At 38.4% G+C, this 16,237-nt stretch overlaps 1 protein-coding gene across 8 annotated transcripts in view; it reads right to left on the bottom strand.

The window, feature by feature from the left end:
- Positions 1–16,237, bottom strand: part of CCDC30 (coiled-coil domain containing 30) — a 128,613-nt gene that overhangs the window by 64,843 nt on the left and 47,533 nt on the right. For 5 of the 8 annotated variants that reach the window (XR_015254643.1, XM_086716658.1, XM_086716657.1 and 2 more), the window contains 3 exons: positions 11,108–11,233; positions 9,617–9,754; positions 7,469–7,638 (listed from right to left, as the gene is read on the bottom strand). The exons of 1 other annotated variant lie outside the window; for it this stretch is intronic. Coding sequence is in view for 6 of the 7 variants with exons in the window: in XM_086716658.1 (XP_086572784.1) it covers positions 7,469–7,638; positions 9,617–9,754; positions 11,108–11,233 (434 nt within the window). In the remaining variant the exon portion in view is untranslated. Of the gene's footprint in view, positions 1–7,468; positions 7,639–9,616; positions 9,755–11,107; positions 11,234–12,783; positions 12,898–16,237 lie in introns of those variants that run through there. 2 more of the 8 variants (XM_086716662.1, XM_086716661.1) reach the window with 2 other exon arrangements.

Raw genomic sequence — 16,237 nt, 5'->3', positions numbered from 1 at the left:
AAGATGAGCTACAGACTGGGAAAAAATATTTGCAAATCACATGTCTGACAAAGGACTAGTGTCTAGAATTCATAAAGAACTCTCTAAACTGAACAGTGAAAAAAACAAACCCACTTAGAAAATAGGCAAAAGTACGAAAGGAGACTTCAATGAAGAGGAAAGACAGATGCAAATAAGCACATGAAAAGATATTCAATATTATTAGCCTTCAGGAAAATGCAAATTAAAGCTATAATGAGATATCACTATACACATATTGGAATGGCTAAAATTTACAAGTGACAACACCAAATGCTAGTGAAGATGCAGAAAAATGGATCACTCCTATATTGCTAGTGGGAATGTACAATGTTATAGCCACTGGAGGAAAAACAGTTTAGCAGTGTCTTAAAAAACAACAAAAAAAACCTAATGTGCAATGACCATGTGGCCCGAAATTGCACTCCTGGGGATTTATCCCAGAGAAATGAACGATTATGTTCATACAAAAGCTTGAATATTTATAGAGCTTTATTTAAAATAGCCCAAACTGGAAATAACTTGGATGTCTTCCAATGGATGAGTGGTTAAAGTGGAACAGCCATACTATGGAATACTACATAACAGTCAAAAGGATCCAATTATTGTATCAATAATCCAGATGAATCTCCAGAGAATTATGTTGAGTGAAAAAAGCCAATCCCAAAAGGTTACATATTTTAGGGTTTTATTTATATAACATTCTTGAAATGAAAAACTGACAGAGATGGAGAATAGACTAGTTAGAATTACAATAGAATAGGGTCTAGAGTTAAGGAGTGGGTGAGGTGGGAGGGAAGAGAGGGGTGGCTATAAAAGAGCAACATGAGGGATCCCTGTGGTGATGTAAGTGTCCTGTATCTTGACTGTATCAATGTCAATATCCAGGTTATGCTATTACAATACAATTTTACAAGACGTCACCAATGGGGGAAACAGATAAAGGGTACATGGGATCTCTCTATTATTTCATACAACCGTATGCATGTGAATCTACAAGTACCTAAAAATAAAAAGATTTCCTTAAAAAAATAGAGGGGTGCCTGGGTGACTCAGTTGGTTGAGCATGCAACTCTCGATTTCAGCTCAGGTCATGATCCCAGGGTCGTGGGATCAAGTGCCACATAGGATTCTCCACTGAGCATAGGCCTGATTAAGATTCTCTCTCTCTCTCCCTCTGCCCATCTCCCTTGCTCACGTGCATTTTCTTTCTGGGTAGCAATAGAACTCTGTTTCCAGAGAGGAAGCAAAAGAAAAGATGAGCTCATTCATTCATCAAATATTTATTGAATATCAATTATATGCCAAGCACTGTTGTATGTGCTAAAAAGTTAACGGTGACCAAGACAGCCGGGACCATGCTCTCATAGAGCACACACCAAGAGGAAGAATATGAGGACAAACAACAAACAAGTAAACAAGATAATCAGATTATGATACATCACAAATAAGGTAACATGGGAGAGCAGGAGTTAGGACTTTTCCTAACATGGTGTTTAGTGATTACCTGCGAATGTGCAGAGAAGTCAGCCGCATGGAAAACTGGGGAAGAAGCATTCTGGGCAGGAAGAGCTTGTCAGTGCAAAATTCCTGAAGTGGGAAAGTGCTTTAAGGGCTAGAGGCTCTGAAAGGCTGCATGATAAACAAGGCAGAAAATGGTATGATGATAAAATTGGAGAGGTAGGCAGAGGCCAAGTCACAGAAGACCTTACTGGTTATGGTAAGGGTTTAGATTTTATTTCAAGCATAATGGGAAGCCATTGAGAAGTTTTAAGAGAGGGAGTAATATTATTCAAGTTGCATTATTAAAGGACCACTTTGGTTAATCTATGGAGAATGGATTAGGAAAGAGGTATTGAAGCAGGGAGGTCAGTTAAGAAGATATCGTGATAGTCCCAGTGAATGATACCAGTGTCAGGGAGTGGGGTAGTGGCAGTGGAGATACAGATAGAAATAAATAGGTTAAATATTTTATGTTTTCATGGTAGAACTGACAGGATTTGTTGATGACTTAGATGTGGGGAGGAAGCAAGTGACTCCTTAGGTTTTGGTTTGATCAACTGCGTGAAGGGAGGGACTATTCACTGAATAGATTGGACCGGGGAAGGAATAGTTTAGAGGAAGAGGAAAATTGCATCAGTAGTTTGTGCAATGGATATAAATTCACTGTCCAGTTGAATCGGAAATGAAAATCAACTTGAACATTTATCATATAATTCTTTTTAAAAAAATACTTATTTATTTTGAGAGAGACAGAGAGGGAGCGTGAACTGGGGAAGGGCAGAGACGGAGAGAGAGAGAATCCCAAGCAGGCTCCTCACTGTCAGCACAGAGCCCGTTGTGGGGCTCAACCCCATGAACTATGGATCATGACCTGAGGTGAAATCAAGAGTCAGATGCTTAACCAACTGAGCCACACTAGTGCCCTGATTTATCATATAATTCTTGATAAAGGTAGTAAGATGTAATGAGATGGTAAATGAGAATGTGTTAGAAAAAAATACAGCTCATTAAGGTCAAGGGAAGCTACCAGCTGCTCTGGCCCAAGCTTCCTAATAAAGCAAATCCAGGTTGAGATCAGCTGGGCTCTGCAAGCTTAGAGCTGCTCTTGGAAGTCCAACTTTGGGTTTAGCTGCAAGTACACAGTGGGAGTAGAAGGAAATCTCCATTCATTCCAATATTTTATTTATTTATTTTTTATTAAAAAAAATTTTTTTTCAACATTTATTCATTTTTGAAAGGCAGAGAGAGACAGAGCACGAATGGGGGAGGGGCAGAGAGAGAGGGAGACACAGAAACAGAAGCAGGCTCCAGGCTCCAAGCTATCAGCACAGAGCCCGACGCGGGGCTCGAACTCACGGACTGCGAGATCATGACCTGAGCTGAAGTCGGCCATTTAACCGACTGAGCCACCCAGGCGCCCCATTCCAATATTTTAAAAGTACCTACTGTGTGTCAGGCATTGTTCTACACACTGGAGACAGTCCAGAACAAGACAGATGGGACTTCATTCTTCTCCCCTTTCCCCCCTCCATGTTACGCATATACAGAGACAGAGTCCTGAGTAATTTTTTAACACCATAAAGCTCACTTTCATAGCAATTACCTAGACCCCAAGTGTCCCAGCACCTTCTTGCCCTTGGGATATTTGTGACTATGTCCTCTACAAAGTAGATAAAGTGGTAACTTCTGACTCAGAGTTAGGGGATGTGGACCTCTTGCAGTCCTGCTGATAACTTGCTAAGTATGTGATTGTGACCAAAATAGTCATTTTAGTTCTCTTGGTCTCAGAGACCTCTTCTGTGAAAGGAGAAGACTTAGTTAAATAGCAGTGGTTTTCAAACATTTTAGCTGTGGCTTCTTTCTTGAAGTAAAATCTTACACAGAATTCCACTCATCAGTCTTTCCTCATCTCCCATGGCAGTTTCTGAGACCCTTACAGAGCTCCTAAAGTTTTAGAAGGTTGACCTCTGTAAACCACTAGAAGATCTGCAGGTCCCTCCTGTTCTAAGATCTGTTGTTCTAAAAGAAAGGCACTATAAACAACAGAAAAACAAGAAAGAGTCCATTATCTTAAAGGAGCTAAAATCTAGTAGAAGAGATGTGCTAGAAGAATCAATCAATTTGGCTTATGGAGCAGCTTCTATGTGCATTGGACCATGCTAGGTGTGCTGTAAATACTTTCTACTTCTCTTCAAATGGAAGGTTTTGGCTCATGGCTTTCTGGTGTCTTCTTCACCCCAAGTCCTGCAATCATCCTGGAAGATTCCAAGGTCCATACAGATCACCCACCAATGCCTTGGCATCTCACTTCCTCAGTCTCCTTATCTCCAGTTATCTTCTCATCTCTCCCTCTTTGCCAGCTACTTGCATAACCACACTATGAGTTGTATCATCAGCAAATGCTTCACTTCCAAAATAACTAAAATTAGATATCCAGATTTCAGCTTTTTCTTTTTACATAATTTTTACATAAGTACCTTCAATTACTTTTCCCTTTTTCTATCAGCTCCCTTTACCTGCTTCTTTATCCAACGTAGAGCCTACTGTTCATTATTTTAATCACTGCCTAAATAAAATGTTCAACTTTCGTCCCCCATTGTCCTTCCACTGCATTCGTGTGGCAAAACCTTGGTCCTGGACGAATCCAACTGTCTTCTCATGCCTATACTAAATGTTGCCCCACAGATCACATATTCTCAAAGACAGATGCCATACAAAGTCACAGTCTCTAGCTTAACTGGGTCCTCAACACTACCTGCCCTCCCTAGTCAGCTTCCCTTTCCACTCACCATAGTGATTATTTCAAACTTTTTTCACTATGTTATAAACTCTGATATTTCTATTCCTCTTTCAGCACATGACTTTCTTTCCTACTTCACAGAAGACACAAATCGTCACACAATCCTTTGGTTTCAAGTTAAAAACTCACTTGGATCTCTGTCCATTCTCCCTTTCTTCCTCCTGTTACAGCGGACCAGGTGGCTGACTTCCTAAGGCTAGCCCCTCTCTGGTATGCAGAATCCTAAACCTGTCCATTTGGGGACTCTTTCTGATCAGCATTTAAACATACACAAATTTTCTCTCACTTCAGTTCCATATTCCCTTCTCCCTTTCACAACCAAACTTTTTGGAAAGCAGCTACACTCACCAGTTGTACTTCCTCAAATTCCACTCACTCCTCAGTTCACTCCCATTCACCATCCCATGAGATGGGATCTAGGAAGCCATTTGTTTTTTGCCCTTCCTTGGAGCTACTCTTACTAAAGTCTTCAACCACATTCTTAATCTGATTCAGTAATCACTCTTTATTCTTTATTTCTTGGCAGTACTTGGCACTATTTACTATTCCTTTCTTCTTGAAACACTCTTTAATCTGGCTTCTGTAACACATACTCTCCTGACTTTCCTTCTACCTCTCTGGCTGTTTTGTCTCAGTTACTTCTGAGGGTAATTCTTTTTGTCTCTTATAAAGAGGCTTTTCTTTGGTTTCTGCCTTCAGGTACTTTCATCAGACAACAACCAGGGCCATCTCATCCATCATATGACTTCTGCTTATGTCCACTTATAGATGATTCTCAAATTTATCTCCAGCCCAGTCTTCATTTGCTCTTGGCATGGCTGCTCCAGAGACACTTCAAAGTCAGTGTTTCAAAAGCTGAACTCCTTCCCCTCCTCCCTCTAAACTGTGTTCCCAAACTCAGAGGATGACACCATCAAACCAGAACCTTGAAAGTCTTCTTTAAACTCTGCCCACACTCTTGACTTCCATGCCTTCTTCCTCATTTCCTATACTCATTAATCCTGAAGTCCTGTTGAGTCTACCTCTTCTCAATTCCCTTTACTTTTCTCTTCCTCACAAATACCACCATCTCTCAGCTAGATTATAGCAACAGTCTCCTAACTGGTCTCACTGCCTTTGTTCCTATACAATAATCTATTTCCCATACAATTGGCAGAGTGATTTTTCTAAAGCACAAATCTTCTTAGTCTCTTTTATGTTACTAAACCCTGTGGTAGTTTTCTGTTGTCCAAACTTCTTCATGCAGACACTCATGTTCCCTCATGATCAGGTCCCTGCCTACTTCTTCACTCTCACGGTCTCCTTCCCCAGTTCCTCTCTTCAAGCTCTATGCTGTAGCAGCACTGAGGTCATTGAGTTCCTCAAACAAATCATGCCTTCTCTTGTACATGTCATATCCCCCTTGAAAATTAATCCCCCATCTTTTTGCTTGGCTCTCGGTTACCCATACTTCAGGACTCGGTTTGTTATTTCCTTTAAGAATATTATCTGGTTTATTAGCCAGGGCCAGGGCACCTCCTTTGTGCTTCCATAGTATCCAACACTATCTTCCCCCAGCAGGCTATTTGGACCATAAGGGTAGGAATTGTGTCTTATTTTGTATCCTCAGTGTCTTCCTATAGTACCTGGCACATGGTAGATAGGCAATTTTACTGTTGATTGTGATTGTGTAATGGATCTGAGATATGTGGAGGCTGTGAAGTGGGACAGAGGAGATAAGCAAGGAAACATTATGAGGAGAGAGGGAAGCATAGGGCAGATATGTAGACATCTCACAGTCTTGGTGCTGGGAAGTAATTTAGACCAAGTCATGGAAACCGGTGGCAGCAAGGAGCTCTTTATAGAGAAGTCCAGTATCTTTATCATGGCAAGGTTCCCCACCTCCAAATGAATTAAGGCCATAGCCTTGTTCTGTGGGGCAAGTATCCCTACCAATTACCCCAAGTCAGGTGGGTGGATTTTTGTCAGCTTTGATAACTAATGTCAGCTTCTTCTCTGAAGAGTGTTCAAATTGGACACTTCATCTCCACTGCTGCCTACTCAATCTAGGCCACTGTCTCTTCATCTGTAGCTCATATCGGGATTAATTGGTCCATTTTTCTTCTTTAATTTATCTCTTATAGAGATTCTAGAATAATCTCCCTCAAAAACCCAGTAATATACTTTTCCAGTGCTCAAGAACTAGACTTCCTTTTTCCCCTACAGCAAACCTAAATGCTGTGATCTAGCTTCTTGGCTTTTTGTTCTTGTGACCACTATTACACCTATTCCCCACCACCTCTCCAATATGCTTTTCCCACTTGTGCAACTAGGTTTCATGATTGTGAATCTTGGACTCAAAGCACACTCTAAAGTTAAAAGCAACTTTTAGGAGGGCATACAATTCAGAGGTCCAAAACTAGCAAAAAAACCTCCTTGTATGTTAAAACATTTTGAAAGATATAAATGTGGCCATACCTAGACCATATTTTCCTAGTTCATTGATGACGTATCCTTTAGTATATAATATATAAGTCAAATTGCCATCTTTCATTCCCTTTTGATGATCTAGTTCTAGGCTTTTGCCTGGACAGAATTCGATTGCATCTATTATCGTGCCAAGGCAGAGTAATACATTTGCCCAAAGTCTAACAAGTTTCTGTGAAAAAATACTTTTGGTGAAAAAGTAGAAAGACAAGAGTTAAAGGGCAAGATTAACAAGAGAGAAAAGAAGAATGAAAAAGAAAGAAAAGGGTTATCAAAATTATCAGATACAATGTTAAATAAAAACAGCAAAAATCTCTCAGCTTTTTTGATATTTATAGTCCAATTATGTAAAAAAAAATCCCACATATATGTATGTTTATAGAGAGAAGAAAGAAAAATTAGGACATTAACATATCCCCCTGGTGACATTATGGGCTATTAACATCTCCTTTCACTTTTCCATGCTTTCCAAATTTTCTACAAGAAGCATAAAATTATTTTAAAAAGCAGGAAAAGATTTAAAAATTTAATAATATATTAAAAGACAAACTTCTTGGGGAATGCTTGCTTATAACTAATTTTTCCACTCACATCATTTGGCAACAAATATCAAATTCTTATGATGATTAAGCCAAATGTACCCCCAAATAATTAATGTGATATGGGATTTTCTCAATTTACCAGAGTTCCTTTTCCTCTTCCTTTGGGCTTTGAATCTCTACTTCCAAAATTGGTTCTTTAGACACAAGATCTTTACAGATATTTTCACCTGTAATTAAATTAGTAGCTGCAGTTTTTCTCTCTACAGTAAAATGATTTAATTGTTCAAATTCTTGTGAAAGCTTCAAGACCTATAAAGTTAAAGTGAAAAGACAAATATTCTATTTTGCATACTCTTACAGATAATTATGAAAAAAAGTACATTTAGTCATTTAGTCCATTAAATGCTTAAATAATTATTGACAAGTAATATAAATTAACATCTAATTGAAGGATCTTCTTCTAGTTTAACTTAACACTTTGCAGTTGTTATATAATTAATCCATTTTTACCATAGGCATAAGCATGCATAAATCCATGGTTTTAAAGAAGGGTATTTTTGGAGAGAGGGAGAGAGAGAAAGATAAAGCAAATGTAGTACCAACCATGTTAACGTTGGAGAGGTGAGGGTACATGGGCATTCTTTTTGCTATTTTTGCAACTTTTCTATAAGTTTGAAGTTATTTCAAAATAAAAAGTTTTATAAGTGAGACAGAGCCAGATTAGCAGGATAGTGATACGGCTCTCTCATTTTTATATTATATTCTTATTCCCTACATTTATCTCCTGTGTTAAACTATCCAATGATATTTCATAAGACAAGATCCTTTAACTGCACAGTGTGAGGGTAACTCACTTTGCTGACAAGATCCCACAAACAAAGCTTAGTTATAGGCTATGCCCCATAATCTACCTTCCCAGACAGCAAACCCCATGTTCTGAACCTTTCCCTCCCTAAGTCACATACTATTTGATCCATATCCCAATCTCTCAGCAACTTGTACCCTGCTTTCAGGAATAAAAACTTCACATTAATGAGGCCTGGACTTAGTCCTCCATTTCACACGTACTAAAATATAACCCAATATCTTTTAACTGTGTGTTCAAGCCTTCACTTCTTTCTGCCATTTTAATCAAGACCCAGAGAGTAACTGAGGAAGGGAATTTTCAGCCCAGAGTTGTTAATAATAGGTGGGACTCCAGAAATTACACTATAGGCAACGTCCAATGTTGACTAACCCTGGTCTGGCAGCCATTTTTACACTTGGGGAACAAAGTGGGGTCAGGACATTTAAATATTTTTCTAATTCTAAGTATAAGCCTAATTTTCAGTATAACTGAAAAAAAAAATGCTTTGATTCAAAGATTTAAGGTTGAAGACACTTAAGTAAACTTGTTTGTTTTGAGTACTGGGGGGTGGTGGTAAAATAGACCTAACATAAAGTTTACCATCTTAACCAGTTTAAGTGTGTGGTTCCATGGTATTAAATATATTCACACGGTTGTGCAGCCACTGCCACCATCCATCCCCCGAACTCATTTCATCTTGTAAAACAAACCCAATACCTATTATACAATTACACCCTTTTCTTGTCTCCCCCAGTCCCTGGGCAACCACCATTACACTTTCTGTCTTTATGATTTTGACTACTCTGAGTACCTCATATAATTGAAATCATACAGTGTTTGTGTTTTTGTGATTGGTTTATTTCACTTGGCATAAAGTCTTCAAGATTCATCCATGTTGTAGCATATTGCAGAATCTCCTTCCTTTTTAAGGCTCAATGACTTTCCATTGTGTGTATATACCACAATTTGCTTATCTATTCATCCATCAAGAAACACTCGGGATACTTCTAAGCTTTAACTATTGTGAATAATGCTGCTGTGAAAATGGGTGTGCAAATATCTCTTCAAGACTGCTTTCAATTCTTTTGGGTATATCTCTCTAGATAGCGGAATTGCTGGATCATTTGGTGGTTGTATTTTTGAGCAAACCTTTTACATTATAATATGTGCTCCAAAATTTAAGCTTTTGGGAAACTGACTCAAAGTAAAAAAAAAAAAAAAAAAAAAAAATTCACAGATTAATTCTAAGAGTGAAAGACTGAAGTCTATTCTGAGTCATAGCTTGGCTTATAGCCTACACTATATGGGAATTTATTCTATAATAATAAAAGAAACTCCAATTTACATGTAATCTCTTATTGAAAATTAATTTCCTTTTATTGTATCCTCATAAGAGATAAAGGCAAACACTGAACATTTAAATAATTAATTCAGTCTCACCTTTGTTTCTAATTCAGAATTCTCTCTTTGTAGCAGGTCATATGTTATTAAATAATTGTCTCTGTATTCTGCTGCCCTTGGAAGACTTTGAATTTCATTATAAAGGCATATGAGTTCTGACCTTGATTTTTGCAACTCCTGATTAAGAAATAAAGACATTTAGTAAAATGAGATTTTCCCCATAAAAGGTATAATATTTCTAAAATGGAATCTTTGAAACAACTGTCACAATTTTTTTTTTTTTGCTTTTTTTCCCCCCAATTTATTCTTCTAGCAGAACTACTTTTAAGAAAGTAGTTAAGGTAGTTAAGTAGTAAAGTTTACTTAAGTCAATTAATGAAACTGAGCATTCTTAGCTTCTATCACTCACAGGTGGAAGGACTGGGTTTCTAGAGTTCTTCCTACTTTTTGCAAGGCCTGTAGAGAGGGTACATTCTTCAGCAACTCCTGCACTAATTATATTTTCTTTCTTAAAGTGTATCTTTTTTCAAATGTACCTTTTACAGAATAACTAGCCTTTAACCTTGTGACAACCTCATGCAGAAGGGCTACTGAAACAGGCTCAGAGAGTGTAAGTGGCCTGCCCAAGTTCACATAGCCAGGAAGTGGTAAAGCTGAGATTCAACCATCTGACCAATTTCAAACTCTGTGTTCTTCACAACAAATTATGCTGCCTTAGTTAATAATGTGTATTCAGTGACTTAATTAACTAGGGCTTCCTCTAATCCTCTGATTTCTTCCCCCTATATCTGTGAGAGAAAACCCTTTAGTTATATGTAGAGTCTTATCAAATTTCTACATTGATGACATGGAAGATGTAGTTTGGCTGGTGGATGACTGGGGCCTGAGAGTTAGTCTGTGGTGTCCTGTGAAGGAAACAGATGATATTAAATTTACTTTAGGAAAGGAGTTACATGGTATTTTCCCAAAGCCTTCAAATCAGAAGGAGAAGAGAATGTTGATGAGGAAAGTGTTGGGCAAAAAGGAGACAGAACAGAGAGTGGCCACAGGAAGAAGGCAAGTGGTATCAGTTTCCTACTTCATTGTATTGGAAATTCCTGTAGGTCATCAGGATGGGATTTGGGGCATTGCACTGGCTGTCACCCACCCTGCAAACTGATTAAATGTCACCATCCTCTAAATTGGTGATCTAGACTTCCATGGACTCACTTCCAGGTCTCTCTTTTAAGTATAGGCTGGTTGTCTCCTGATAGACCTTTCCAAGATGGTAGGACAAGCAGTTAAAAGGAGAGACAAGTCCATGACTCTATGGCCACCCTAATAATCAAACCACCTACTACTTAAAGGTCTCTTTTTGGCTAGTGCTGGAGCTGGAACTCAGCGTCTGGGAACAACAGTCACCCCATTATTACTAACAGAAACACATATTCTAGAGCTACTATTTATTTTAAAATCAAAATAAATGGTAACATGAAATCCCTAAATTAGGAATGCAAAAAGAGGAGAATAACATCCTGAGTGGCAGAATACCTCACTATCAACCTTCAAAGCCTTCTGTACAGTATTAAGATCAGATGTCGATTGCTTTCTCCTTTCTCTCTCTTCTGACAACTTACTTTCAAATATGTCAATTTTTTCTTGGCTCATTTTCAAAATCTGCAAAAAAGCATTTTACATAATTATTTCTACACACAATAATGTTTCCTATAAATTCTAATAATACTAATTTACACCCTAACTAAATTATAAAGTCACCTAAAGGAGATATAAAGCTGGGAAAAATAGTTCATGGTACCATAGTTCGTAAGAGACATTTTTCTCTCTGAGTCTGTTTTCTCAACTGTAAAACGGAGCTAATACTTGTCCTACATACATGATGGCCATCAGAGTAGGAATAAAGTGAGGTTTTGAAAGTATTCTGTAAATGTTAAGCACCTACCAAATGCAAAGTATTGTTGAAATCTTTCTAAATTCGTTGGTAATAATAATTGCAATAATAATGAGATCAGCTAATAGTTAGTTAGTGCTTAGCATATGTCAGACATTACGGTACATGTTTCACTTGCACAATCTCATTTTATTTTCCCAGAACCCTACACAATTGGAACTACTTTTTTTTTTCTTTTTATAGAGAACAGAGGTGAGGCTCAGATATATTTACTTAAGCTGAAGAAAGGAAAGGGTGGATCAACCAAAGAGTTTTACCTAATTAAATTTTGGACAAAAGTATGCTGGAGCTTTGCTTGTACTTCTGGATTCATAATTTACTGCCAGATATGTATTCATTTGACCTACAGGTTTTTCCAAAATTAATCCATTAGTTTAGTAACGTTGATTATTAATAATTTCCCTTTTTTGTGTTTAATATCAATAAAACAGGAAGAGATGGGTTGGAAAGAATGGAAAAGGAAACTAGAAAAATGGATGCTAAAACCTCGGTGTAACTTTTGCAAATCCTCCTGTCTAAGGGCATAGAAAAAAGACCTGGCTAAGAATGAGGTCGACTTCTTAGCAGCACCATACAAGGATACAGGAAAGGATATCGCCCACCCTCTTCTGCCCTGGTGAATGTTTCTGCATATCCATACCTGACACGCTGAGCATTCAGCACTCAAGGCAAAGCTCTTCTTGGCCCCACCCCTCCACCACCTGAGATGCCTCCGTGCAAAGTGTAGGGAAATGGTTCAACTCCCCTCATTTCCTTTGTGTTTTTTAGCATAAGAATGTCATGTATTTTAATGCCATAACTTTTATTTTAAAAAAAAATTTTTTTTCAACGTTTTTTATTTTTATTTTTGGGACAGAGAGAGACAGAGCATGAACGGGGGAGGCGCAGAGAGAGAGGGAGACACAGAATTGGAAACAGGCTCCAGGCTCTGAGCCACCAGCCCAGAGCCTGACGCGGGGCTCGAACTCCCGGACCGCGAGATCGTGACCTGGCTGAAGTCGGACGCTTAACCGACTGCGCCACCCAGGCGCCCCAATGCCATAACTTTTAAAAGATAGTTTTCAAAAGGATATATATTTGAAATCTCCCATAATTTATGCCATTCTAAAAATAATTATGCACTTAAGCAATTTATGTCCTTCACAGACTTCATGGTGACCAAAGTTTCAAGCAGAAATACATAGGAAAAGGGCAGCAAACAATGTGAGAGATGAGCAGTGGGATGGCGAGGAGCTCTGGGTAGCTGAAGGGAGCCTACCTCATCTGTCAGGCAACAGCAAACAGAGGGAAGCACTGACTGACGTGCTAAGGAACTGCCTAACTGGAACAGGGTAGCTACCAACGGCTCTGGAGAACGGTGTAACAGCTTGGAATTTTCCACTTTCAGTGTTCCACTACCTGAAAGGTGGGGATCATCTAATGCTCTGAACCAAACTGTGCCTCCTGGGCACAGTATGACAAGTGTTCCTGCCACCCGTGCTGTGTGCTTGCACTGTGCTCTGCCCTTGCACAGGCATAGCCAATGGGGTGGCGGATGTCGGTGCCAGACAGAAAGAAACATGCCAGGTCATCACCTCCAGGTTCATGTGCTCAGTGTTGGGCATGCTGTAACCCCCATCAGTTATAATAAATCCCCTATATAAACTCCTCCATAAATCCTAAGAGTTAATATGATGAACAAAATCAGCTGGAAGGCCAGACAAACCTGGAATAACTCCTAGCTCTGTCTCTTACATTGTTCAAGTTCCTTTAAATTCTCTCAAATATGAAGTGGGACTATCTCTCCTACCTTGGGGAGGGTTGTTATAGGGATTACATGAGACTATGTTTATAAAACATCTAGAACAGAACATGGCATATGAGAGATGCTTGACATATTGTGGCTATTATCATTCTTACCAGATACCTAGCATTTCTTCTCTTTTAAGCATTTTCTCTGAGAATATGCATACTAGCCACATTAAGAGGATCTAATTAATGATAAATCTGTCTGCATATAGAAATTGGTAAGGAATACAGATCATTATCTTGAGGACTTGGTTTAAAGGATTTCTTTTCTAAATTATTTGTTCTTCTTTTAAAATTTAAAAAAATTAATTAAATACTTATTTGTTTTTGGGAAGGAGCACCTGGATGGCTCAGTTGGTTGAGCTTTCAGCTTCAGCTCAGGTCATGATCTTGCAGTTCATGAGTTCGAGCCCTGCATCGGGCTCTGTGCTGATAGCTTGGAGCCTGGAGCCTGCTTCAGATTCTGTTTCTCCCTCTCTCTCTCTGCCCCTCCCCCACCTGTGCTCTCTCTCTCTCTCTCTCTCTCTCTCTCTCTCTCTCTCTTTCTCTCTCAAAAATAAATAAAAACATTTAAAAAAAAGAGTACTCTGAACAATTGTACACAATAAATTAGACAACATACACGAAATGGACAAATTCCTAGAAACACAAAACCAACAAAGACTGAATCATAAAGAAACAGAAAATTTGAATAGACCTATAATGAGTAAGGATACTGAGTCAGTAATCAAAAATCTCCGGTACAGAGAAAGGTCTCAGGCCTGATGGCTTCACTGGTAAATTCTACCAAACATTAAAAAAAGAACTAACACCAAGCCTTCTCAAACTTTTCCCAAAACTTGAAAGGGAAGAAACACTTTCTAACTCACCCTGTGAGGTCAGCTTACTCTGCCATGAAAGCCAGACAAAGATACTATAAGGAAGAAAAAACTACAGACCAATATCCTTTATGAGAATTGATGTAAAAATCCTCAAAAAATATTATCAAAATGAATTTAACATCATGTTAGAAGGGATATACACCATAACCAAGTGAGATCTATTCCTGAAACGTAAGTATGGTTCAATATACAGAAATTAATCATTGTGATACACCACATTAAAAGTATGAAGGAACATTGACATGATCATCTAATTGGTGCAGAAAAAGCATTTGACAGGATTCAACACCGTTTCATGATTAAAAAGACATTAAAGAGGGGCGCCTGGATGCCTCAGTTGGTTAAGTGTCTGACTCTTGATTTTCGGTTAGGTCTTGATCTCAGGGTCGTGAGTTCAAGCCCTGCATTGGGCTCCATGCTTGGCATGGATCCTACTTAAAACAACAACAACAACGACAACAACAAACCACAAAATAAACTAGGAAAAGAAGAAAACTATCTCAACATAATAAAGATTTATAAGAAACCCATGGTGAACATCATATTCAATGGTCAAAGACTGAAAGCTTTCCCTGTAAGATCAGGAACAAACTTTCACCATTTCTATTCAACATAGTATTGGAAATTCTAGCCAGAGCAATTAAGCAAGAGAAAAATAAATAAAAGAAGTCCAAACTGGAGAAGAAGAAGCAAAATTATCTCTGTTTGCAGATGATATAATCTTATATGTAGGAAACCTTAAAGATTCCACAGTTAGACTTAATAAATGAATTTAGCCAAGTAGCAAGACACATAGTCAACACACAAAACTCAGTCACACTTCTACACGGTAACAATGAGCAATCTGAAAAGGAAATTACAAAAACACTTCTATTTATAGTAGCATCAAAAAAATAGTTAGGAATTAATTTAACCAAGGAGGTGAAAGACTTGTACAATAAAAACTAGAAATCATTGCTGAAAAAAATTAAAGAAGAGAAAGTAATGGAAACACATTCCATGTTCATGGATTGGAAGACTTAATATTATTAAGATGTCAATACTATCTAAAGCAATCTGAAGATTCAATGCAGTCTCTATCAGAATCCCAATGACATTTGTTTTTTTTGCAGAAATAGAAAAACCCATCTTAAAATTCATATGGAATTTCAAGGGATGCTGAACAGCTAAAACCATCTTGAAAAAGAAGAACAAAGCTTCAGGACTTATACTTCCTGATTTTAAAATATGCAGGGTGCCTGGGTGGCTCAGTCAGTTAAGGGTCCAACTCTTGATTTCTGCTCAGGTCATGATCTCACAGTTTGTGGGACTGAGCCCCATGATGCTCTGTGCTAGAGCTCTGTGCTGACAGCATGGAGCCTGCTTGGGATTCTCTCTCTCTCTCTCTCTCTCTCTCTCACTCTCGCTCTCACTCTCTGCCCCTCCCCCGCTCACATGCGCATGAGCATGCACTCTCTCTCTCTCTCACTCAAAATAAACATGTCTTAAAAATTTAGTACAAAGCCAGAGTAGTCAAAACAGTGTGGTACAGGCATAAATACAGACATATAAGCCAATGGAATAGAATACAGAGCCCCAAAATAAACCTGCATGTATATGGTCAAATGATTTTTTTTAAATGTTTATTTAGTTTTGACAGAGAGAGAGACAGACAGAGCATGAGCAGGGGAGGGGCAGAGAGAGAGGGAGACACAGAATACGGAGCAGGCTCCAGACCCTGAGCTGTCAGCATAGAGCCCGATGCGGGGCTCGAATTCAGACTGAGATCATGACCTGAGCTGAAGTCAGTCGCTCAACTGACTGAGCCACCCAGGTGTCCCGATATGGTCAAATGATTTTTGACAAATGTGCCAAGAACATTCAATGGGAAAAGACCAGTCTTTTCAACAAATGATGCTGAAAAAATTGGACATCCATTTACAAAAAGAATGAAGTTGTATCCTAACAGCATACATAAAAATTAACTAAAAATGAATCAAAGATCTAAATATAAGATGTAAAACTATAAAGCTCATAGAAGAAAACATGCAAAAAGCTTTATAA

The sequence above is a fragment of the Puma concolor genome, chromosome C1 (genome assembly GCF_028749965.1).
Source record: "Puma concolor isolate L17-30 chromosome C1, mPumCon1.1.hap2, whole genome shotgun sequence".
Lineage (NCBI taxonomy): Eukaryota > Metazoa > Chordata > Mammalia > Carnivora > Felidae > Puma > Puma concolor.
Note: the sequence above shows the minus strand (reverse complement) of the source record. Positions and strands in the feature narration are given on the sequence as shown.